General features: G+C 48.9%; 1 protein-coding gene across 1 annotated transcript in view; it reads left to right on the top strand.

Moving 5' to 3' along the window:
* Positions 1-1281: 1281 nt before the first annotated feature.
* Positions 1282-25657, top strand: part of LRRC1 (leucine rich repeat containing 1) — a 222710-nt gene continuing 198334 nt past the window's right edge. Inside the window, exon 1 of the mRNA XM_075340301.1 lies at positions 1282-1872. Within this exon, the coding sequence (XP_075196416.1) occupies positions 1714-1872 (159 nt within the window). The 5' untranslated portion in view covers positions 1282-1713. The remainder of the gene's footprint in view (positions 1873-25657) is intronic.

The following is a 25657-nucleotide window of genomic DNA, read 5'->3' as shown; positions in this document are numbered from 1 at the left end:
TCTTCCCCTCCTATTGGGCTCTCCTCCTCACTCAGCCACGCTTTTCCCATTTCTCGACCACTCTCTTTCCGCTTCTTTTGGCTGCTCTCACTCCTCTTTTCCCCTCTCTTGGACGCTCTCTCTCCTTCTCAGCCCTCTCTCCCCTTCTCTTGGCTGCTGTCTCCCCGTCTCTGCGCCGCCCTCTCCCATCTCTCAGCAGCGCTCTCCCCCCTCTCTTGGCCGCACTCTTCCCCATCTCTAGGCCACTCTCTCTCCCCCCTTGGCCGCACTCTTCCCCATCTCTAGGCCACTCTCTCTCCCCCCTTGGCCGCCCTTTCTCCCCTTCTCTAGGCTGCTCTTCCCTTCTCTCGGCTGCTCTCCACCCTTCCCTGGGCAGTTTTCTCCCCTTCTCTTGGACCCTCTCCCTCATCCCCTGCTCTCGGCCACACTCTTACCTTCTCCTAATTGCTGTTGCCTTCTCTTGGCCACCCTCCCCTCTTTACTCTGGGCCGCTCTCCTCCCATCCCTGGGCTGCTATCTGCCCTTCTCTGGGCCAACTCTCTGCCCTTCTCCCGACTGCACTCCCCTTCTGTGGGCTGCTACCTATCCCCCTTCTCCCAGGCGCTCTCCTCCCTTGTCTGGGCTACTCTCTACCCTTCTCTCGGCCACTCTCCAGGCCGCTGCCCGCTTCTCTCGGCTGCTCACTCTTCTCCCTTCTCTAGGCTGCTCTCCTCCCTTTCTCTTGGCCGCGCTCTTCCCTTAGATTGCTGTTGCCTTCTCTTGGCCGCTCTCCTCCCATCACTGGGCTGCTCTCTCCCCTTCTCTGGGCTGCACTCTTTCCCCATCTCTTCCCTTCTCCCGGCTGCACTCCTCTCCTTTCTCTCGCCGGTCCCTTTCCCCTTCTCTGGGCTGCTACCTCACTCCCTTCTCCCTTGCTCTCCTCCATTGTCTGGGCTGCTACCTCACTCCCTTCTCCCTTGCTCTCCTCCATTGTCTGGGCTGCTACCTCACTCCCTTCTCCCTTGCTCTCCTCCATTGTCTGGGCTGCTACCTCACTCCCTTCTCCCTTGCTCTCCTCCATTGTCTGGGCTGCTACCTCACTCCCTTCTCCCTTGCTCTCCTCCATTGTCTGGGCTACTACCTCACTCCCTTCTCCCTTGCTCTCCTCCATTGTCTGGGCTGCTACCTCTCCCCCTTCTCCCAGCCGTTCTCCTCCCTTCTCTGGGCTGTCCCCCCCTTCTCTCGGCCACTCTCCAGGCCGCTGCCCGCTTCTCCCTGCCGCTCTCTCCCCCTTCTCCCGGTGTCAGCAGGGTAATGCCGGGAAGCTCGGGAAGGCCTCGCCAGACGTCCCCGCCTCCTGCAGGACGAGCCCGGAGCGCTGACACCAGAGCCGGGAAGGGCGGACACTGGGACGTCACAGTGGCGGAGGAGGGAGGGGAGCTGAGGTGATAACAGGGGGAGGCGGCCTCACACACCGGTCCATGTGTACATGTCCACACGGGGCGGGAGCCGGGACGCGCTGAATGCTCAGGTTACTTCCGGGTGACCCGCGGGCACAGGGGCATTGTCTGCACCGGGGGACGTGACTCTCGGGAGTTTGGAAACTTGTGCTGCATGCACCTGGATGGTGACGCTGCACCGGGACATACACAGTGATTGGCAGTGAGCCGCTGCCAGGCGGAGCCCGCGGGCACAATAGACACGCTGGGCCGCTGGTTTGGACCTTCCTCGGGGATGTTTCATTGCATCCCCCTGTGGCGGTGTAACCGTCATGTGGAGTCTGTGGACAAGAGGCACTGCTCCCTGCTGGCCGTGCCCGAGGAGATCTACAGGTACAGCCGGAGCCTGGAGGAGCTGCTTCTGGATGCCAACCAGCTGAGAGATCTGCCCAGGGTGAGATACTGGGCACGGCTGCCCCTGCTGCCTGAGCTGGGACTGGTTGGGGAAAGTTTGGGAAAGTCCTGAGGGGGGCTGTGTGCTGCCAGGCTGTGGGGGTGTCTCCTGACCTGGCTGATATGCTGGCACTGGAAAGTGCTTCTAGAAGTGGGTACAGCTGAAGTTGTGGACTGTCTGATGGTCCTGGGGGTGGTGTGTGAGCGGGAGCATCTGCCATGGTGGCTCCCATAGACTCTTCACTACCAATGATGGCATGTACCCATAATTCGGACCACCAGGTGTTTTAGACTAGAGATGTGTCCTACCAGAAGGTGGTAAGTGAGCGGGGCGCACCAGCCATGGGACCCCTATAGAAGCTTCACTACCAATGGTGGCATCTTAGATGTCAGGAGATGGAGTTGCATCTTCAGAAAATTGGCAGCGAGACGTGTCAGATGTTGATTAGTCACCCTCTAATTTCTAAAACAAAGGGTCAGCATCCCTCAGCCAAGTTGTTCTTTAGTCTTATCAATAGGCCATCCAAGACCGTTATTAGTGTCCGATGTACTGCACTTGGCTTCTGCTCCATTGTTTCAGAAATCTGTCACTAGCCAAAACTCCTGACAAATCTCTGATGTCAACATTTTTCTAAAAGTGCAGCTACATTGTAACCCAAGAGCCACTATGTGATGGCCACATTAGCCTCATCCACAGAGAACTATTGACTTCCACTGTAAGAGCCAGAGTTGGAAACTAGCATCCAGCTGAAAAGGACATCTGGAAAGAGCCTTGTGAGCCACTCACCTTCAGGTTTCTGCTCTCAGCCAATCGACTTTGACTTAGATACCCTGCTCAACTTTGATTGGCTTAGTGCAGCCACTCATGATCCTTCAGAATGAGTTTAATTTTTTTTTTCTCGCCCTGATGGCAATAGAAAGCTTGATGGACCTCCGTATAAATCACTGGGTGTACTGAGGACAGTGCGACATCCAGACAGTGTGCACATTAGCTTTGGGCTAAATGTGACCAGTTACATTCTATAAATGTAGGCTGAAATTGGCTGTACTTGCCGGCCATCAACGTGTATGGAGTGGCTAGATTTCCAAGGAGAGAAGGGTTGAATATGTAGTAGTAGCAGCTGCCAAAGGTGGCTGGCAGAAGCTTTTTTCCAACTGTCCATTGAGGTCACATGCACTCTTGTCATGTATGTGGTGGGCAAGGGCTTGTAAGCAAGCCGCTGGCTAAATGAGGGTTTAGCAGCAGCTGCCGAGCATCTAATAGCTGGGGTGGGTATTCATAGTGATTTCTGCCCACCTATGTATTATTTATGCTAATTCCGTTATAGAAAGTTGTGGCTAAAAGAAACTAATCAAAAGAGGAATCCAGCTGAAGGTCCACGGTCGACCTTCAGCTGGATTCCTCTTTTGATTTATTGCTGTGCGGCCAGGGCAGGGGTCGGTCTTCAGTGACTGAGGTGCGGTGAGGTCAGACATGGGTGAGCTGGATCCTTGAATTAGCTAAAAGAAACTGCTGATATCATAACCATGTGACCAGAAGGAGCGGGGCCTCAGCCAAAAGAAAAATGTTACTTCCTGGTATCAGCTATGTTGGCTGAGGCCCCGCCCCTTCTGGTCACATCAGCACGTCCTTCTAGCCACCATGATTTAGCCACAACCATTGGTAAAACACTCCTATAATGGAATTATCATAATAGTGGGAGGACGCATAGGCAGGGGGACAGGAATCACTGTGAATACCCACCCCAGCTATTAGCTGCTGCAGCTGCTGTCAATCAAAAAACTTAATTTTACAAACTTTTCTTGTCTGTATTTCAAAACCTATACATCCTAGCTGACCACTAAAGGTATGTATAGAATCAGCCTGATAGTGTCAGTATACCCCTGGCTTTAGGTTATATAGGAAAATCCTGGTGATTGGTGCGCTTTAAAAACCGCCTTACAGTTTAGGTGGCATGTTCAAGTGACGGAGACTTCTAAAGGGGTCAATGTCGTCAAGGTTGTAGGGTTCTTGATGACAAGGAGCTTGGTGGCATGTCATGGTGTATGGTGGTATGTGGAGAATCCCTCCCGTGTCAGATGTTGTGTGAGTGCAGGGGAGGGGAGCATTCACAGGTGACTCTGCTTCCGCATTGTCATTTCTGTGTGTTTAATAATTACAGTATTTGATGAAGTGTCAGATATGCCCCCACCTGACGTGACTCGCTTTTGTCTGCTCCTCGTTGGGTCATTTTCCGGAGTCTGTGCGCTGTTTGCTCAGGTTTAGCTGTGTATTTTAGTGCCTCGGTCACAGACTGGTGACACTGCACCAATGCTTGATGTCAGTGTTGTTCTCCTAATAGAAGTGGGTATGTAAAAAGCCACAAGATAGCCCTAAATACAGAGGGGGGGAAAAAACCTTTGGCATTATCTTGGAATCAAATCCGCGCACTATATGCTGCGGCGAGCTTTTGTGGCTAACCTGTAATATGTGGTGCTCTGCATCTAGATCCCAATGACGGAGAAAGCGCAAACATGTTCAAAAAGGAAGAATCAAGCAGTACTCGCCATATGCAGTAATAAGTCATTATTCTAAATCCATGAAAACGTGGCCAGTAGAGACAGTCGTTTCACGCTGGCCTGCGCTTCAATGGGTGTGTGGCCAGGAGACTACGTAGGATACCCACCATCACCTTCAGTGCAGTACACTTATCAGGGGTTTGCAAGAATATTCCATTCCTAAATATTGTTTGTTCTCAGTGGTTGGAGTTTAGTCCCTGCCCCAAAGTGTGATTCCCCCGCTGCTGGGCTTGAAGTAGCCAGACCTCCACACACAGGGGTGTTATAATGACTGTCTAAGGTTATCAGCTGTCACTCTTATCAGCCCCCACTATTAACATGGCAGTGACAAAAGGTATGCCAGCAGGAAAACACAAACATCAAGGTGTTAAGCCCTCTATACACTTTAGATAGTTGTCCACCTAAACATCCATTGGATGGCAGCTACCGAGGCGGTCTCTCCCATACACGAGTGCTTGCCCTGCAGACCGCTCCTGTGTCCTGAGAGTCCAAATTAGACAACTCTGGCAGCTTGTTTCAGAGATAATGAAAGGATCGGCAGTCTAAAATAGGACACTAGACTGTTGGCCAACCTAGTCCATATTGCCGTGTTCAGCCTTTCAGGCAGCGGCATAGATGCATTACCCGGTCACTTAATACTCTAGTATTCACATGACTTATTTCCCAAGGTAGAAACTGATCTGATACTCTTACCATTTTCAACAATGTCCCCATTGTGGACATCTTTTATTATTTTATATGATGAAGAAGTATGTATAAATTTCCCTATGGTTGAAATACTTGTGCAGGGCCTTTTTATATTCAGTGGCTAGTGGAAAGAGTGACTACAGGGAATGGTTCAGGCTCTGTGCATTTTGTAAATGCCTGCCTTCGCCTGATAAGAGAAAAAAATTCAGAAAGGATACTGCCCTCATTAATTCCCCCCCAACGTTTCTGTTCTAATTCTTACAAAGTTCCCACTGCCCTTTTGCTTTTTTGGCTCCATCCTCCATTCAATGCCCACTGTGCCAATCACTGATGAAGGCCATCGCTCTGGCTAGACAGTGTTTGGCTTGGCAGTCATTTCCGGTCAGTTTCCTACATCTATGTAGTTCTAGCCTACATCTAAGTAGGTTATTCATGTTGGATTTGACACGGATTTTGTTGAAGCGTCTGTGGCAAAGGGTACGGTTCCACTTGCGGTTTGCACTTATGAGTGCAATCCGATAAAACATCAGATTGCTCTCTCTAGTGCAAAAATATAGGGCAGTGTCTATCTGCGATTGATTTATCTTGCCATAGCGGCATGTGGAATGAATCACAGCATGCTGCATTTTGCAGCGATTCTTAGCTCACGCACCCCCATACAAGTCTATGGGAGCGTGTGAAACATCGCACTGTCCTCGCATGTCATACGACCTCCCTCTTCTCCGCGGCTGTGACCCGATCACACAACAGTCGCTCACGCTCGCAGCAGAGGGTCATTAGTATATCCCTTCCGATGCTCTCGCATCACAAGCTATAGGCAAGTGAAAACGTACCCAAAATCTTACTTCAGTCCACATCCCATAAATGTGAATAAGAATTCCACAGAAGGAAGCAGGGTGCTGCTTATTTCCCCAGATTCCACATGGAAAAGCTTACACAGTAACAATCATTTTTAATTTTTCTTTCATAAATCAAGATTACACTTGGAAAAAAAAATATATATTTTATTGGAGAAATCTGCGTTCAGTGAATACAGCCTTTCCCATTACTGAGCTTGGAGATGGATATGGTGGTCACATAGTTTTATGGAGAACTATTTCAGGGGAGCTTGTAGCATGCTTTGTGTGTGCCTCCTCCTCCCCGTTACATTTACATAGAACTTTAAAAGCACCAACTGTCATCACCTATCTTAGTAATGAGATCTTTTGTCACTAAACACAGGTTTTACCTGTGATTCAAATGTGAAAGATCAGTCCAGGAGGCGAAAGAAGAAAGAATCACATTTCTCTGATAAGATATGCTCATCTGCATATCTTATCAATTTATTGAATAAACATTAAAACAGTGGTTATGCTTTAAGATTAGCCCCATTGAATGACAGGGTATGGCTCTGCTGCACTCCGCAGCAGACTCAAGTCTAAAGGTACCTTCACACATAACGAGATCGCTAGCGAGATTGCTGCTGGGTCACGATTTCTGTGACACAGTAGCGATCTCGTTATGTGTGACATCTACCAGCGATCAGGCCCCTGCTGTGAGGTCGCTGTTCGTTGCAGAATGGTCCAGGCCATTTTCTTCAAAGGCGATGTCCTGCTGGGCAGGACACATCGCTGTGTTTGACACTGTGTGACAGGGTCACAGTGACTGCTGAGATCGTTTTACAGGTCGCAACTGTGACCTGTATTGTTCCTGCATCGTTGGTAAGGTGTGACTGTGTGACATCTCACCTGCGACCTCCCAGCAACTTACCAGCGATCCCTATCAGGTCGCATCGTTTTCGGGATCGCTGGTAAGTCGTTGTGTGTGACTGGGCCTTAAGGCTATGTGCCCACGGGAGCTCGTACCTGCAGGTACTTCCGCAGGTTTACCGCAGCTGCCCGCCGGCATCCGCAGCGATTTTTAGCTGCAGTAGTACAGCGGAATAGCTGCGGTAAACCTGCGGACTTGCATGCAATTTACCTGCGGACATCCTGGCCTCTCTCTCCATAGTGGAGAGTCGGGATCTTTGCAGGTAATTCCGCAGGAATAATTGACATGCAGTTATGTGTGGCTGCGGGACATCCGCAGCCACACATTCCGCAGCGTGGACACAGACACTCCCCATGTCCCATAGGATAACATGGGGAGTGTCTGTACTTGCTGAAACCTGCGGATTTATCTGGAAAATCCAGATAAATCCGCAGGTTTTCTGCGGCAAAATCCGCAGAAGCAAGCTCCCGTGAACACATAGCCTAAGGGTATGTGCGCACGTGTGCGTTCTGCAACGCAGCATTTAAGTCACTGCATGTGCATGTCAAAACGCAGCTGAAAAGCTGCATTCTGAAAGTTTGTTGACCTGCAGAATTCATGCGTTCTGGATGCTTTCTCTCCCATAGACCGAGTGGAGAAAGCATCCAGAACGCACAAAAGAAGTGACATTTTGCTTTTTAGAATGCAGCGATTTGACAGCATGCAAACGCTGCATTCTAAAACTGAATTTGCACAACCTTCATAGATTGTGCTGGGGACGCAGGACGCATGCGTTTACGCTGCAGTGCAAATCGCAGCGTAAACTCATGAAAAAACGCAACGTGCGCACATACCCTAAGGCAGGCATGAGAATGTCAGCTTTGCAATAGTGCTGTGGAAATAACACATCAGATTTAAAGGGAGTTATACATTAGTCTGGCAACCCCTTCACAATTACAATATTTCACCTTTTGTAAAGTAAAAACAACCTGTGCTCTTCTCCGGGGTTGAGTGTAATGTTGTTGCGTTACGAGAGTCCTGCCACCAATCAGTGGCTGCTAATAACTCGCTTTACTCTCACTAAGGCCTAAGACACACGGCGAGAAAAACGGTGCGAGTGGAGTGTGATTAAAAAAAAATCGCATTCCACTTGGACCAATATTAGCCTGTGTGTCAGCGCACATGAGCGATTATTTTCTCAGCCCTAATCGGACCGAGAAAACAATCTCAGCATGCTGCCACTGTAGTGCGATCATTGTTTGTCTTGCACCTATTCAAGTCAATGGAGTGAGCGAAAAATCGCACTGCACTCGTGGTACACCGGTGTACCGCGAGTGCAGGGTGAGAATGGCAATAGCCGGCTATGGATGAGAGAGGGAGATAAATCCCTCCCCTCCTCAGTGCCGGCCCGCCCCCCGCAGCTGAGGGCCGCTCGCACGAACTGAGCTCAGTCGCAGAAACATTTGCATGACACTTGGCTCTGCTGTACTGCCAGCATGAGCAGAGTGTCATGCGAGAGGATCGCAGTAATCTGTGTGGCTCCGGCCTAACATCTGGAGTAGGCCAAGGAGCAGCAGTTTTGACTTCATCTGGATGTCAGTTTCATCTGAAAGAAGTGAAACTAAAGTGGCCACTGATTGGCTGCAAAAATGTTTTTGGAGTCCCGGCACCACAAATGAGTCCAGGCTGTTGTAATTTGACATGGTGGAAAATACTAATTGAGAAGAGTTTGTCTTAGGGTACTTTCACACTTGCGTTCAGCGGAGTCCGTCACTATGGAGAATAGCGCAGTCCGTTAACGCACTGCGCTATACTCCATAGCCTTGTATGGACGACGCGCTGTAACGCAAGTGTCGGCGTTGCATACGCTAGACGATGCAGCGTCATTTTGACGCTGCGTCGGGCGGAATGAGCGCTGCATGTAACGTTTTTATGAGCAGCGGAAACCTTTATTTTTCACTGCGCATGCTCCTTTTTTTTTTTTTTTTATCACAAACTTTAATTTATTTCTCGGAGGCCGAACGTTCAGCTGAGCGCTCGGCCGCCGGCATGTGAGGGCGCTCAGCTGAGCGCTCGGCCGCCGGCATGTGAGGGCGCTCAGCTGAGCGCTCGGCCGCCGGCATGTGAGGGCGCTCAGCTGAGCGCTCGGCCGCCGGCATGTCAGGGCGCTCAGCTGAGCGCTCGGCCGCCGGCATGTTATAGCGCTCGGCCGCCGGCTATTAAGAGCGATCAGCTGATCGTTCACAATAGTCGGCTGCTGGTAAACTGTAAAGAAGAAAAAAAAAAAAATAAAGCTTTCCGTTATTTTGTACGATCCATAGCATTGCGTTGTGCCACTATATTCAACGCATCCGTTGCATCCGTCACACAACGCAATGCTACGGAAGCCGTCCAACGCAAGTGTGAAACTAGCCTTAGTAGCGGACACCCCCTTTAAGGCCAGTGTATTAATGTAACATAAGGTAGCCTCACAATAAAGGCTTAGCTGATCAGGTAGTATGCCCCAGGAGACTTTGAAGGTTGCTGCTCCTCATTAGTGATGCTTTGTGTTGTGCGCTTTTTAACTAGAGCTGTTCATGAAACCTAATTCTTAACTCAAGAATGGACACGTCTGGTATGTACTGTAACTCTACCTTCACTGTTGTCATTGTGTCCAATGCCGAAGACAAGAATTTGCATCTGCAGTGATTCTCTTATTTAAAGAGCTTTTCCAGACAGACAGAACCTGCTTGCTTTGTAGTTTTTGAAACTGCAATACAAATAAATGCAGAAAGCCAAGCATGCAACACCATCTCCAATCTAACCTATTAATATGGGCATACAGGTTATAGACTGCTAAAAGTAGTCATACCTGTCTGCCTCACATGAAAAGTCTTGTGGATAAATCATGTTTTATCACTTTATATAAATGAGCTCTTCCCGACTATGGGCAGGACATTGCCCAGAATATAGCACTGCCTCCTCAATTCATTATCATATGTATCGCCTATCGGCGTCGCTGTGTCCCAGTGACATTGGGGGCTTGTCAGAAATCTCGCCCCTGCACATTTCATCTCCCATTGTCCTTCCTGAGTGTTCAGCCCCCTTATGGGCATAGGTTTCACGTTCCTTCGGTGCCAGCGAGTCACTGCTACTTGTGTAGTGCAAGGTCTATGTGCACCAGAGAAGACTGGGAGCGGCGTACAAGAGACTCGTCAGCGCCTGCGCAGAAGGAAAGTGAAGCCTGTTCCCATAGAGGGGTGGAATACTGAGGAATGATGGGAGATTGTTTGTGCAGCCGCGAGATTTACTGACAAGTACCCGACGTCACAGGGACAGAGCAACGCTGATGCTCATATACATATGATAATGAAGTGAGGAGGCAGTGCTATCTTCTGGTCAATGTCCTGCCTATAGCCTGGAAGAGAGAGTTTACATATTAAGTCATAAAACATGATTTATCCGCAGCAAGGCCTCTAATATGAGGCAAACAGGTAGAAAAAATAAAAAAAAGTCCTAACATTCTGTAACCTGTATGCCCATATTAATGAGTTAGGTCAAATGTGGTGACAAATTCCCTTTAATTCCTGGTTGCTGTAGATGGGACCCCAATCTTGAGCTAGATGTAGTCACCTCTATGCATCTGAGATATTTGGCAAACCGCTATAAACATGTACAGTGGAACCTCTGTTTACGAGTAATTTGGTGTGCGAGTATTTCGCTATATGACCATAGCTTGCTGTAAATTTGTAACTCCGTTTATGAGCAATGCTTTGCTGTACGAGCAAATACTCACCACACACTTCCCATTCCGTACCTTAACCGTGCTCTGACCTGCGCTTGCAGTCCGCACAAACAAACGCACACACACTATGCTCACTTTACCTTCTGTTCCATCGCTGGCCTCATGGTTCTTGTAGTTGATGGAGGAACTTCCGCTGTCATCCGCTACTCAAAGGCAGCGCGCTGGCCAATCAGAGGCAAGCGGCTCCTGCCTTTGACGTCAGCGCTCTGGCAGCGGAAGCTCCAGCACCGGTCGCGATGGTTACCCGCAAACTAAAAGAACCAGGTGTGTGTGTGTGTGTGTGTGTGTGTGTGTGTGTGTGTGTGTGTGTGTGTGTGTGTGTGTGTGTGTGTTATAGGGGACCAGAATTGTCTGAGCTTGCATTATTTCCTATAGGAAATTGCTTTGCTAGACGAGTAACTTGGTTTACATGCACACTCCCAGAACGGATTGTTCTCGTAACCCAAGGTTCCACTGTACTGTGAATTTACAGGATATTCACACTGGTTTAAATGCCCTTGATAAACTTGTCTTGGTGTTTTTCTTTTTTTGTTTTGTTTTTAAAAGGTGCATTGACCAATTTGATTGTGTGCTTATACCTGCCTAGCAAGCTGATCATGTTTGTGAACCATCCGGACAGCCTGCCCAGGTTGTGTCTTCATATTTGGCATCCACCCACAGCAAACAAGCCATTGTGAGGGTGGTGCACCGCTCAGCCTTCAGTTGCAGGGCTCCTCTTGAATTCTGTGTATATTAGATGAAGCTTCTGAGGCTGCTACAAAGTTCAAGTGGAAAAGAATTGGTTTAATGAATAACGTTTGTTAAACTTAAACCTGGTCTTTCCTCTGCTCCGATGCTCGCTCACCTTTGTTTTATACCTTCTAATTGTGAAGCTACATTAAAGTTACGAAGTTGAAGGCAGTTCATGTCCTCTGTGCCAAACTAGTTATAGACTGAGTCACGTGAGCTGATTAAAGGGATTGTCAAGGTTAAATAAAAATTCCCTGTCAGTTAATGGTCCAAAATAAATGACCGTATGCTCACCACACTGAATCATGATGACTCCAGAGAAGACACCCAAGTGCTTTGGGAGAGGATGGAACAGTGCACTCTCAGCCTAGTGCTGTATTTAATAGCTAGCAGCTTTCCCCGGCTGATGGGCAGGTGGTTTGCACTGCTATATGACCACTCAGCTGTCAATCATCTAGAGGAGGGCGTGCTAGGTAGAGAATCCAGCCACCCCACAATGCACTTCCAATGTGATTTCTCCTTGCTAGAGCAGCACTTTGCGGTCATAAATGGATCGACTGACTTCTCTTTTAAAGGGCTACATGGCACAGTAAATTAGTTTCTGAAAAAGTCTCTTTAACCTAGTAAGCTCCTTTTGTACCTAACTGCGCGTGTCTTGAGTTTACAAACCAAAATACTTTAGAAAATTTTCAGCTCCCCCTCCCCCTCTCAACTTGGGGAGGCGGGGGAACAAAGCCTCATGCAGATGTATAGGGCGGACCGCTTTGTATCTGACCTTGTCTAGTCCATTTTTTGGTCAGATTGCACAGTTTGTAGCCGGTATTAGATTCGCTGCATTGTCCACATAGAGTAACATTCATATAAAACATCTAGCGGTCCATATCATTATATATGCAAATATATACATACATATTTTTTTAAGGTTCGAAATATAAATAGACATCTTCTTCTTTCTCTTTTATTTCAAACTCATCCCTACTTGTTCGACTTATCTACATAAATGCTCATTACTGGACGCATTGACCGAATGTGTGTCTGTGCCTACTTTTACAATAACAGTGGGCATATATTGTAGTATACAGAGGCAAGTAGACTCCTATGTAGTGATGGGTGGACCTGAACTAGAACTGTCTGGATCCGCACGGTTTCAAAGGTACCCGGACCCGGGATTCTGGGTGTTTGATCTGGAAATAAAAAAAAAAGAAAATAAGAATGAAGCGAGCGCTTCATACTTACCAGGGCTCCATCGTGGCTGTAAGCTGCTCGTGTGGCCTACCTGGGCCGCTTATCATTGCTCATCTATATGCACTTTCCCTGCCCACCTGCCGTCCTGGCATCTGTGCTTGGTTGTAGTCAGATGTGCCCCCCCCCAGCCTGTGTAACAGCATCTGACTGATTCCACTCATTCCACTCACAGGCACTGTCTGCGTGTCAGTATCGTGGTATAAAATAAATTAAAACATTTGGCGTAGGGTCCCTCCATATTATAATGCCCAGCATAGATGAAGAATATGGCTACAGGTTTGCAGCCCCCCAGCCCTGCGCTTATGTAGGCTTTGTATCAAAATAACAGGAACCACATGTGGCTTTTTTTTTTTTTTTTACTATTTAAATAAATAATAAAAAGTGTGTGATTCCCCCTTAATTTTGATACCCAGCCATGATAAAACTATTTGACAGCTGAGGGCTGGTATTCTCAAACTGGGGAGGCCTATGGTTATTAGGCCCCCCAGCCTAAAAATAGCAACATGTAGCTGCCCGAGATTGTCACATCCATTAGATGCGAGAAGCTCGGTGCTTTTCCCGGCTCTCCCCGATTGCCCTGATGTGGTGACAATCAGGGTAATGAGGGGTTAATAACACCGCACAACTGTCATCAAGGCCAAAATTAGTGATGGGTAGGCGTCTATGAGAACCCCCCCCCCATCACTAATCCTATAAGTTAAAAAAAAAAAAAAAAAACACACACTGAGAAAAAAAACTTTATTTGGAATCAAATTCAATAAAAGCCCTCTTTCACCGCTTTATTAACCCCAAAAAACACCCCTGCAGGTCCGACATAATCCACACGAGGCCCCACGACGGTCCTGGCTCTGCTACATCCGAGCCTGGAAAGATCAAAAACATATCCGATCTCCCCAGGCTCTGACTAGAAGGACCCGGCTGGCAGCAGTGACGTCACTCAGTTCACCGGAGATCATAACCGGGTCCCACGGTATGACGTCTGGTGACCTGAAGCATTCTGGCTTAAAGTACAGGGCCGTGTCCCGCACCCTGCTAGCCCTTAAACACGGACAGTGCCGGCCGGAGAGCGGAGAGTGCAGCCCTCACCCCCCTGCCAGCACTGCCACTGTTAAAATGCTGCACAGCTATTCATGACCCAGTAGGCTCCAGATAAGCAGATCTCTGCACCCACTCAGAGATATGCTGCACGTCTCATGAATCTGGAGGCTCATGATGAACAGATGTGCTCATCCTGAACCTCCCTGTTCATGAATAGATGTGCAACACTTTAACAGTGACGGTGGCAGCAGGGGGGTTACGGACTGCACTCCCCGACCCACTGCTGGCACTGAATCCTGAACCCGGAGGCTCAGGATGAGCAGAGGAGTAAACATCATGGGGGCAGAGATCTGCTCACCCCCCCCCCCCCACATCCCCATATCTAGGGGTCTTACCCCCAGACCTCTGCTTCTATTATAAACCACTCCATGCCCACGTGGATTTAGAAAAAGAATGTTTATTCCGTCTGGAAAACATCGGGCTGCATTTTATACACTCCCCCATCACGTCACAAATTACGTCATACCTGGAATGAGCCTGTACGTTCTAGGGTCACTGTAGATGCTAGAGTGTACAGGCTCCTTCAGTTCCACTACTTTTCCCTGCCCAACAGCCGTCCTGGCGCCTGCGATTGGTTGCAGTCAGCTGACGTGCTGCCACTCAGGGTGTGGGTGCTTCTGACTGCAACCAATCACAGGCACTGGGGGGTGAGGAAAGAATTGCATATGCATGAGCAGTAATTAGTGGCCCAGGAAGTGATTGTGAGGCTTGAGAGCATCATACAGCCATGCCGCAGCCTTGGTAAGTCCACCGTGCGCGCTTCATCCAATTCCCCTATCTGTACAATCACCATTTTTAATCTCCGGATTTTGTTCCCCATAGACTTTTATATAGGGGCTAGATTCTGGACCGGATTCGGATTTAAGAAAAGAAAAAAAAACAACAAAACAGTGACATGCTGGTTCTGGTTATCTGCGACTCTGCCCAGCTCTACTCCATAAGCTATTCTTATTGAAGATGACCAGCGGATGGAATTTTTGTAGTGAAGGATAGACCATTAGTTTGAGGTTCCTCATAACCATGTATAACTCCTGGGATTAATCTCTCTACACTCATCTATTACACGTATTTAGCAAATCTTTTACAAGCGGACTCGAATTTTACATCTGATTCTTTTGGCTTTTCAATTTGTCGGAAGTTTTATAAGCAGATTTGGAGGTGACATCACAGATACTTCATGATCCCGCCATACACAAGGCAAGGAGTTTTCCTGTTGGCTTTTGTAAACTGTTTGTAAGCCTAATTGAATGGATTACGACGAGTCTGAATTGCTTTGAGAGTTGACGGAAGCATAATGCTTTGATTTCTGTATGTAAGTCAGATTAATAATATACCATAAGCATTCTACTACAATACAGGCGGTCCGTAGAGTGTAGTCATTCTTTGCATGGATAACCAGTCGTGTAGTGGTGGGAGGCATAGATTTCTCAGCAATACGTGCTTGTCAAATCAAAGCTAAGGCATGCCTACGACTTCTGTAGAAGGTTTTGATTTGCTGGCCTAATAATTCTATAACCTGATAAGCACATGTAGAAGGGAAACATTCTGCAGAAGCCTCCACAATCCGAGCCTGTCGGCACACCGTCTCCATATGTTTTGTAGAGCATAAACATGGCTGATTCGCTCTTAAATTGTTGAGAAAAATGTGCCCATCTCTATTTAAGTCTAAAGGCCGCTTTACATGCTACGACATGGCTAGCAATTGCTAGCGATGTTGAGCGCGATAGCACCCACCCCATCGTACATGCGATATCGTGTGATCGGTGCCGTAGCAAACATTATCACTACGACAGCGTCACACGCACCTGCTCTGCGACGTCGCTGTGACTGGCGAACCGCCTCCTTTTTAAGGGGGTGGTTCGTTCAGCGTCACAGCAGCGTCACCAAACCGCTGCCCAATAGAAGCGGAGGGGCGGAGATGAGCGGGACGTAACATCCCGCCCACCTCCTTCCTTCCTCATTGCTGCTGGCCGCAGGTAAGGTGAGGTTCCTCGTTCCTGCGGTGTCACACACAGCGATGTGTGCTGCCGCAGGAACGAGGAACAACTTCGTACACCGAGCAGCAGCGATATTCGAGAATAGGGGGGCATGTCACCGATGAGCGATTTTGACCGTTTTTGCGACGATTCAAAATCGCTCATAGGTGTCACACGCAAAGACATCGCTAAAGCAGCCGGATGTGCCTCACAAATTCCGTGACCCATACGAGATCGCTTGAGCGATGTCGCAGCGTGTAAAGCGGTCTTAAGGCTACATTCCCACAATGAGTATTTGGTGAGTTTTTGTTGTTGCAGGATTTCTGCAAAAACATAATGAAAAAAATGCAAGTAACCTAACAAGGTTACCTTTTTTTTTTAATCGTGTTTTTGACATTTTTTTTATCTTTAAATAAAACTGCATTGTTTTTCATACGTCTCTCTTTTTGGCTTTGACAATATTTCATTGATACAGATGTGTGTATTTTGTAGTTAGTGCGTTTCCACTGTAGAAATGCACTAAAAATATCAGCTTCTTTGCCTGCAGATTTCCTGCACCTAATGCATGCCTATGGAGAAAATCCGCACATAAATCTCTTATGTGAGATTGACATGTTGTGGTTTTAGACACACTACAGGTCACTTTAAAAGTGTGTATCAGCTCACCACAACAGGGGAAATTCTTAAGCGGGCTTTACACACTGCGATATCGGTACCGATATCGCTAGCGTGGGTACCCGCCCCCATCTGTTGCGCGACACGGGCAAATCGCTGGCCGTGCCGCACAAAATCGCCCAGACCCGTCACACTACTTACCTGCCCGGCGACGTCGCTGTGACCGGCGAACCGCCTCCTTTCTAAGGGGGCGGTTCGTGCGGCGTCACAGCAACGTCACTGAGCGGCCACCCAATAGCAGCGGAGGGGCGGAGCTGAGCGGGATGTAACATCCCGCCCACCTCCTTCCTTCCGCATAGTGGCCAGGAGGCAGGTAAGGAGAGCTTCCTCGTTCCTGCGGTGTCACACTGAGCGATGTGTGCTGCCGCAGGAACGAGGAACAACCTCGTTACTGCTGCAGTAACTATTTTTGAGAATGGACCCCCATGTCACCGATGAGCGATTTTGCACGTTTTTGCAATGATGCAAAATCGCTCATCGGTGTCACACGCAACGGCATCGCTAATGCGGCCGGATGTGCGTCACCAATTCCGTGACCCCAACGAGTTCGCATTAGCGATGTCGTAGCGTGTAAAGCGGCCTTTAGAGGAGAATCCGGACGGTGCTCGCTGGAGACAATCTATTGAAGGTGGATCCCGACACAAAACGTCCAAAAAATGATCAGAAGTAGAAATAAAACTTCACATTTATTCAGATAATAACAGTGGTATAAAATAAGCTCCTACTATCAATGCATTTCAGACGCGATCGTCCTTAGTCATGACTAATTTTTTTGTATGGGGGGGGGGGATCTAGTTTCCAAAATGGGATCACATGTGGGGGAGCTCCATTGTTTAGGCACTTCAGGGGGTCTCCAAATGCAACATGGCGTCTGCTAATAATTCCAATCAATTTTACTGTGAAATGGCGCTCCTTCTCTTCTGAGCCCCGCCGTACGCCCAAACAATTGATTTCCACCACATATGAGGTACCTGTGTACTCAGGAGAAATTGCACAATACATTTTATGGTGCATTTTTTTTCCTGATACCCTTGTGAAAAAAAAACTACCTGGTTGAAGCAACAGCTTTGTGGTAAAAAAAAATGTTTTCTTTTCACGGCTCAACGTTATAAACGTCTGTGAAGCCCCCAGGGGTTCAAAGTGCACATCAAACATCTAGAAAAATTATTTGAGGGCTCTAGTTTCCAAAATGGGGTCAATTGTGGGGAAGCTCCATTGTTTAGGCACCTCAGGGGGGTCTCCAAACGCAACATGGCGTCCGCTAATACAGTTAGGTCCAGAAATATTTGGACAGTGACACAAGTTTTGTTATTTTAGCTGTTTACAAAAACATGTTCAGAAATACAATTATATATATAATATGGGCTGAAAGTGCACACTCCCAGCTGCAATATGAGAGTTTTCACATCCAAATCGGAGAAAGGGTTTAGGAATCATAGCTCTGTAATGCATAGCCTCCTCTTTTTCAAGGGACCAAAAGTAATTGGACAAGGGACTCTAAGGGCTGCAATTAACTCTGAAGGTGTCTCCCTCGTTAACCTGTAATCAATGAAGTAGTTAAAAGGTCTGGGGTTGATTACAGGTGTGTGGTTTTGCATTTGGAAGCTGTTGCTGTGACCAGACAACATGCGGTCTAAGGAACTCTCAATTAAGGTGAAGCAGAACATCCTGAGGCTGAAAAAAAAGAAAAAATCCATCAGAGAGATAGCAGACATGCTTGGAGTAGCAAAATCAACAGTCGGGTACATTCTGAGAAAAAAGAAATTGACTGGTGAGCTTGGGAACTCAAAAAGGCCTGGGCGTCCACGGATGACAACAGTGGTGGATGATCGCCGCATACTTTCTTTGGTGAAGAGCAACCCATTCACAACATCAACTGAAGTCCAGAACACTCTCAGTGAAGTAGGTGTATCTGTCTCTAAGTCAACAGTAAAGAGAAGACTCCATGAAAGTAAATACAAAGGGTTCACATCTAGATGCAAACCATTCATCAATTCCAAAAATAGACAGGCCAGAGTTAAATTTGCTGAAAAACACCTCATGAAGCCAGCTCAGTTCTGGAAAAGTATTCTATGGACAGATGAGACAAAGATCAACCTGTACCAGAATGATGGGAAGAAAAAAGTTTGGAGAAGAAAGGGAACGGCACATGATCCAAGGCACACCACATCCTCTGTAAAACATGGTGGAGGCAACGTGATGGCATGGGCATGCATGGCTTTCAATGGCACTGGGTCACTTGTGTTTATTGATGACATAACAGCAGACAAGAGTAGCCCGATGAATTCTGAAGTGTACCGGGATATACTTTCAGCCCAGATTCAGCCAAATGCCGCAAAGTTGATCGGACGGCGCTTCATAGTACAGATGGACAATGACCCCAAGCATACAGCCAAAGCTACCCAGGAGTTCATGAGTGCAAACAAGTGGAACATTCTGCAATGGCCAAGTCAATCACCAGATCTTAACCCAATTGAGCATGCATTTCACTTGCTCAAATCCAGACTTAAGACGGAAAGACCCACAAACAAGCAAGACCTGAAGGCTGCGGCTGTAAAGGCCTGGCAAAGCATTAAGAAGGAGGAAACCCAGCGTTTGGTGATGTCCATGGGTTCCAGACTTAAGGCAGTGATTGCCTCCAAAGGATTCGCAACAAAATATTGAAAATAAAAATATTTTGTTTGGGTTTGGTTTATTTGTCCAATTACTTTTGACCTGCTAAAATGTGGAGTGTTTGTAAAGAAATGTGTACAATTCCTACAATTTCTATCAGATATTTTTGTTCAAACCTTCAAATTAAACGTTACAATCTGCACTTGAATTCTGTTGTAGAGGTTTCATTTCAAATCCAATGTGGTGGCATGCAGAGCCCAACTCGCGAAAATTGTGTCACTGTCCAAATATTTCTGGACCTAACTGTAATTCCAACCAATTTTGCTGTGAAATGGCGCTCCTTGCCATCCGAGTCCTGCTGTGTGCCCAAACATTTGATTTCCACCACATATGAGGTATCTGCGTACTCAGGAGAAAATGCACAATACATTTTATGGTGCATTTTTTCCTGATACCCTTGTGATAAGAAAAGCTACCTGGTTAAAGCAACAGTTTTGTGGTAAAAAAATTTTTTTTCTTTTCACGGCTCAACGTTATAAACTTCTGTGAAGCCCCCAGGGGTTCAAAGAGCACATCAAACATCTAGAAAAATTATTTGAGGGCTCTAGTTTCCAAAATGGGGTCACTTATGGGGGAGCTCCATTGTTTAGGCACCTCGGGGAGTCTTCAAACCTGACATGGCGTCCGCTAATGAGTGCAGCTAATTTTGCACTCAAAAATTCAAATGGCGCTCCTTGCCTTCCGAGCCTTGCCATGTGTCCAAACATTTGATTTCCACCACATATGGGGTATCTGCGTACTCAGGAGAAAATGCACAATACATTTTATGATGCATTTTTCCCTGATACCCTTGTGAAAATACTAATTTTTATGGCTAAAGTAACATTTTTGTGTTAAAGTAAAATTTTCATTTTTTCCTTCTACATTGCTTTGGTTGCTGTGAAGCTCCTAAAGGGTTAATAAACTTCTTGGATGTGGTTTTGAGCAGAGTGAGGGGTGCAGATTTTAGAATGGGGTCACTTTTGGGTATTTTCTGTCGCCTAGGTTTCTCAAATCACTCCAAATGTGATGTGGTACCTAAACATTTTTTTTGTAAAATTTGTTGGAAAAATGAGAAATTGCTGATGAATTTTGAACCCTTCTAACTTCCTAACGGAATTTTTTTTTTCCTTTTCAAAAAGTGCGCTGGTGTAAAGCAGACATGTGGGAAATGTTATGTAGTAACTTTTTTGTGTGACATATCTCTCAGATTTATGGGCATAAAATTTCAAATTTTGAAAATTGCGAAATTTTCAACATTTTTGCCAAATTTCCGAAATTTTCACAAATAAACGCAAAACATATCGGCCTAAATTTACCACTGACATGAAGTACAATATGTCACGAAAAAACAATGTCAGAATCGCCAGGATCCGTTGAAGCGTTCCAGAGTTATAACCTGTCAAAGTGACACTGGTCAGAATTGCAAAAAATGGCCGGGTCTTTAAGGTGAAAACAGGCTGGGGGCTGAAGGGGTTATCCCCTTAACGACCTTGGACGTACTGAGTACGTCATGGTCACATGGTGCTAAACGACCCATGACGTACTCAGTACGTCCTGGCGAAATCGCGGTCCCGGAGCCCCGGGGAGTGAAATTTGTTTACTTAAACGGTGGATTCGGGAAGGAGGGGACCTCTGCCTGACCTCAGGAGGGGTGGTGCCTCCTCCCCGAACCTACAGAGGCTGTGATTGGCTGACGAACGCCGCTCAGCCAATTACAGTCACTGTAATGTGTCAGCCATTGAAAATGGCTAACACATTGCAATCCAGCCATAATCAGTGCTGCTGTAGCACTGATGACTGGCTGGAGCTGGGTGAACTTTGTTTCACCCGCCCCCAGCTCTGATTGGAGAGACCGGCCTTGTGACCGATCTCTCCCAATCACTGTGGATCTTGTGCCGTCACCGCTACCCTCAGCTTCACTCCGTCCGTGAAAGCTGATGAGAGCGGTCGCTGCAGGTGCCCATCGGTAAGTTATAGCACCCCCCCCCCCCCGATCCCCCGCCGAGATCCCCCGCCGCTCCCCGCCGAGATCCCCCGCCGCTCCCCGCCGAGATCCACCGCCGCTCCCCGCCGAGATCCACCGCCGCTCCCCGCCGAGATCCACCGCCGCTCCCCGCCGATCCACCGCTGCTGTCCCTGGTCGCCACGCCGCTTTACACGCCGCTGTCCCTGCCGCCACCGTCCCCTTTCAGTCGCACCCACCTTTTTCAGCCGCCGCTGCACCCGATCGGCCGCCGCCTCCATCGGCTGCCACTGCACCTAATCGGCTCCCCCCCTCCATGTGCTGCCTCCCCTCCTCCATGTGCTGCCTCCCCTCCTCCATGTGCTGCCTCCCCTCTCCCCCTCCATGTGCTGCCTCCCTTCCCCCCCTCCATGTGCTGCCTCCCTTCCCCCCCTCCATGTGCTGCCTCCCCTCCTCCATGTGCTGCCTCCCCTCCCCCCCCTCCATGTGCTGCCTCCCCTTCCCCCCCTCCATGTGCTGCCTCCCCTTCCCCCCCTCCATGTGCTGCCTCCCCTTCCCCCCTCCATGTGCTGCCTCCCCCCCTCCATGTGCTGCCTCCCCCCCTCCATGTGCTGCCTCCCCCCCTCCATGTGCTGCCTCCCCTCCTCCATGTGCTGCCTCCCCTCCTCCATGTGCTGCCTCCCCTCCCCCCCTCCATGTGCTGCCTCCCCTCCCCCCCTCCATGTGCTGCCTCCCTTCCCCCCCTCCATGTGCTGCCTCCCTTCCCCCCCTCCATGTGCTGCCTCCCCTCCTCCATGTGCTGCCTCCCCTCCCCCCCTCCATGTGCTGCCTCCCTTCCCCCCCTCCATGTGCTGCCTCCCCTTCCCCCCCTCCATGTGCTGCCTCCCCTTCCCCCCCTCCATGTGCTGCCTCCCCTTCCCCCCCTCCATGTGCTGCCTCCCCTTCCCCCCTCCATGTGCTGCCTCCCCCCCTCCATGTGCTGCCTCCCCCCCTCCATGTGCTGCCTCCCCCCCTCCATGTGCTGCCTCCCCCCCTCCATGTGCTGCCTCCCCTCCCCCCCTCCATGTGCTGCCTCCCTTCCCCCCCTCCATGTGCTGCCTCCCTTCCCCCCCTCCATGTGCTGCCTCCCTTCCCCCCCTCCATGTGCTGCCTCCCCTTCCCCCCTCCATGTGCTGCCTCCCCCCCTCCATGTGCTGCCTTCCCCCCTCCATGTGCTGCCTTCCCCCCCATGTGCTGCCTTCCCCCCCATGTGCTGCCTTCTCCCATGTGCTGCCTCCCCCCCCCCATGTGCTGCCTCCCCCCCCATGTGCTGCCTCCCCCCCCATGTGCTGCCTCCCCCCCCATGTGCTGCCTCCCCCCCATGTGCTGCCTCCCCCCCCATGTGCTGCCTCCCCCCCATGTGCTGCCTCCCCCCCCATGTGCTGCCTCCCCCCCATGTGCTGCCTCCCCCCCCATGTGCTGCCTTCCCCCCATGTGCTGCCTTCCCCCCATGTGCTGCCTTCCCCCCCATGTGCTGCCTTCCCCCCCATGTGCTGCCTTCCCCCCCATGTGCTGCCTTCCCCCCCATGTGCTGCCTTCCCCCCCATGTGCTGCCTTCCCCCCCATGTGCTGCCTTCCCCCCCATGTGCTGCCTTCCCCCCCATGTGCTGCCTCCCCCCCCATGTGCTGCCTTCCCCCCCATGTGCTGCCTCCCCCCCCATGTGCTGCCTCCCCCCCATGTGCTGCCTCCCCCCCATGTGCTGCCTCCCCCCCATGTGCTGCCTCCCCCCCATGTGCTGCCTCCCCCCCATGTGCTGCCTCCCCCCCATGTGCTGCCTCCCCCCCCATGTGCTGCCTCCCCCCCCATGTGCTGCCTCCCCCCCCATGTGCTGCCTCCCCCCCCCATGTGCTGCCTCCCCCCCATGTGCTGCCTCCCCCCCCCATATGTGCTGCCTCCCCCCCCATATGTGCTGCCTCCCCCCCCATGTGCTGCCTCCCCCCTCCCTCCATGTGCTGCCTCCACTCCATGTGCTGCCTCCCCCCTCCCATCAGACTCTGCCCCCCTCCCTGATCTGCTGCCTGCTCTCTCCCATCCTTTTCACCCTCCTTCATCTGCTGCCTCTTCTGTCTGCTGTGATTCTGCTGCCTAGATCCATCCTGTAAGGTAGGTATCCCCATCTCACCCCCCCATCCTCTGCCGCTCCTCCATCCGCTGCGCCATTTCCCATCATCCATCCGCTGCGCCCTTTCCCATCCTCTGCCGCTCCTCCACCCGCTGCGCCCTTTCCCATCTTCCATCCGCTGCGCCCTTTCCCATCTTCCACCCGCTGCGCCCTTTCCCATCTTCCATCCGCTGCGCCCTTTCTCATCTGCCGCCCCGCCCTCTCGCATCGCATTATCCAGCGCAGTTGCTCGCTTCCAGACTGCAGTGGATGATGCGATGCGAGACTTGTGCATTGCTCTCACGTTTGGCACTGGTCTTAGTGGCAGGCGCTCTTTTTTTTTTTTTTTTTTTTTACTGATGTCTGTATTTTTTATTTCGCCAAACTAATTTTTTTTGTATGGGGGGGGGGGCTAGTTTCCAAAATGGGATCACATGTGGGGGAGCTCCATTGTTTAGGCACCTCAGGGGGGTCTCCAAATGAAACATGGCGTCTGCTAATAATTCCAATCAATTTTACTGTGAAATGGCGCTCCTTCTCTTCTGAGCCCCGCCGTACGCCCAAACAATTGATTTCCACCACATATGAGGTATCGTCGTACTCAGGAGAAATTGCACAATACATTTTATGGTGCATTTTTTTCTGATACCCTTGTGGAAAAAAAAGCTACCTGTTTGAAAAAACAATTTTGTGGTAAAAAAAAGAATAAAATATTTTCACGGCTGAACATTACAAACGCTTGTGAAGCCTCCAGGGGTTCAAAGTGCTCACTAAACAGCTAGATAAATTCCATGAGGGGTCTAGTTTCCAAAATGGGGTCAATTGTGGGGGAGCTCCATTGTTTAGGCACTTCAGGGGGGTCTCCAAATGAAACATGGCGTCCGCTAATAATTCCAACCAATTTTGCTGTGAAATGGCGCTCCTTGCCTTCCGAGTCCTGCCGTGCGCCCAAACATTTGATTTCCACCACATATGGGGTATCTGCGTACTCAGGAGAAAATGCACCATAAATTTTATGGTGCATTTTTTCCTGATACCCTTGTGATAAAAAAAGCTACCTGGTTGAAGCAACAGTTTTGTGGTAAAAAATTTTTTTTTTCTTTTCACGGCTCAACGTTATAAACTTCTGTGAAGCCCCCAGGGGTTCAAAGTGCACATCAAACATCTAGAAAAAATATTTGAGGGCTCTAGTTTCCAAAATGGGGTCATTTGTGGGGGAGCTCCATTGTTTAGGCACCTCAGGGGGTCTTCAAACCCGACATGGCGTCCGCTAATGAGTGCAGCTAATTTTGCACTCAAAAATTCAAATTGCGCTCCTTGCCTTCCGAGTCCTGCCGTGCGCCCAAACATTTGATTACCACCACATATGGGGTATCTGCGTACTCAGGAGAAAATGCACGATACATTTTATGATGCATTTTTCCTGATACCCTTGTGAAAATACTAATTTTTATGGCTAAAGTAACATTTTTGTGTTAAAAAAGTAAAATTTTCATTTTTTCGTCTACATTGCTTTGGTTGCTGTGAAGCTCCTAAAGGGTTAATAAACTTCTTGGATGTAGTTTTGAGCAGAGTGAGGGGTGCAGATTTTAGAATTGGGTCACTTTTGGGTATTTTCTGTCGCCTAGGTTTCTCAAATCACTCCAAATGTGATGTGGTACCTAAACAATTTTTTTTTGTAAATTTTGTTGGAAAAATGAGAAATTGGTGATGAACTTTGAACCCTTCTAACTTCCTAACGGAAATTTTTTTTTTTTCAAAAATTGCGCTGGTGTAAAGTAGACATGTGGGAAATGTTGTTTAGTAACTTTTTTGTGTGACATTTCTCTCAGATTTATGGGCATAAAATTTCAAATTTTGAAAATTGCAAAATTTTCAAAATTTTCGCTAAATTTCCGAAATTTTCACAAATAAACGCAAAACATATCGGCCTAAATTTACCACTGACATGAAGTACAATATGTCACGAAAAAACAATGTCAGAATCGCCAGGATCCGTTGAAGCGTTCCAGAGTTATAACCTGTCAAAGTGACACTGGTCAAAATTGCAAAAAATGGCCGGGCCTTTAAGGTGAAAACAGGCTGGGGGCTGAAGGGGTTAAAAGGGTTCGCGCACACTGGCAATGACCATGCGAGTGCATCGGATATGATGTGCTAATGGCACTCGCGAACTGAGCGTCACTTTACTGTGTTCCTTTTCTCTTGTATGAGAGAATCAGATCACTGCAGAGGAGGAGAGATTAATTTCTCCGTCCTTTCCATTGTCTGTGTCTTCATATATCTCACTGCACTCGGATAACATCCGCGTTCAGTCTGATGTTTCACACGCACCCATAGACTTGTTTGGGTGTGCCTGTTGTATGCTGCAAATGTTTTCACATCCCGAATCACGGATCTGCATAGACCCATAGTATAACACTGGTCTGAGTGTTCTCTGATTAAACATCGGATTGCACTCAGCCGTGTTATTCGCCAGTGTGAGTGAGCCGTATAAATGGCTATTGTATGGTTTTAGTAACGTTCGTTGCCTTTTAGCATGGAGGTCA

This window comes from Anomaloglossus baeobatrachus, chromosome 3 (assembly GCF_048569485.1).
Source record: "Anomaloglossus baeobatrachus isolate aAnoBae1 chromosome 3, aAnoBae1.hap1, whole genome shotgun sequence".
In the NCBI taxonomy this organism is placed as follows: Eukaryota; Metazoa; Chordata; class Amphibia; order Anura; family Aromobatidae; genus Anomaloglossus; species Anomaloglossus baeobatrachus.
The sequence above is the reverse complement of the archived record's forward strand: the minus strand, read 5'-3'. Positions and strand labels throughout refer to the sequence as shown.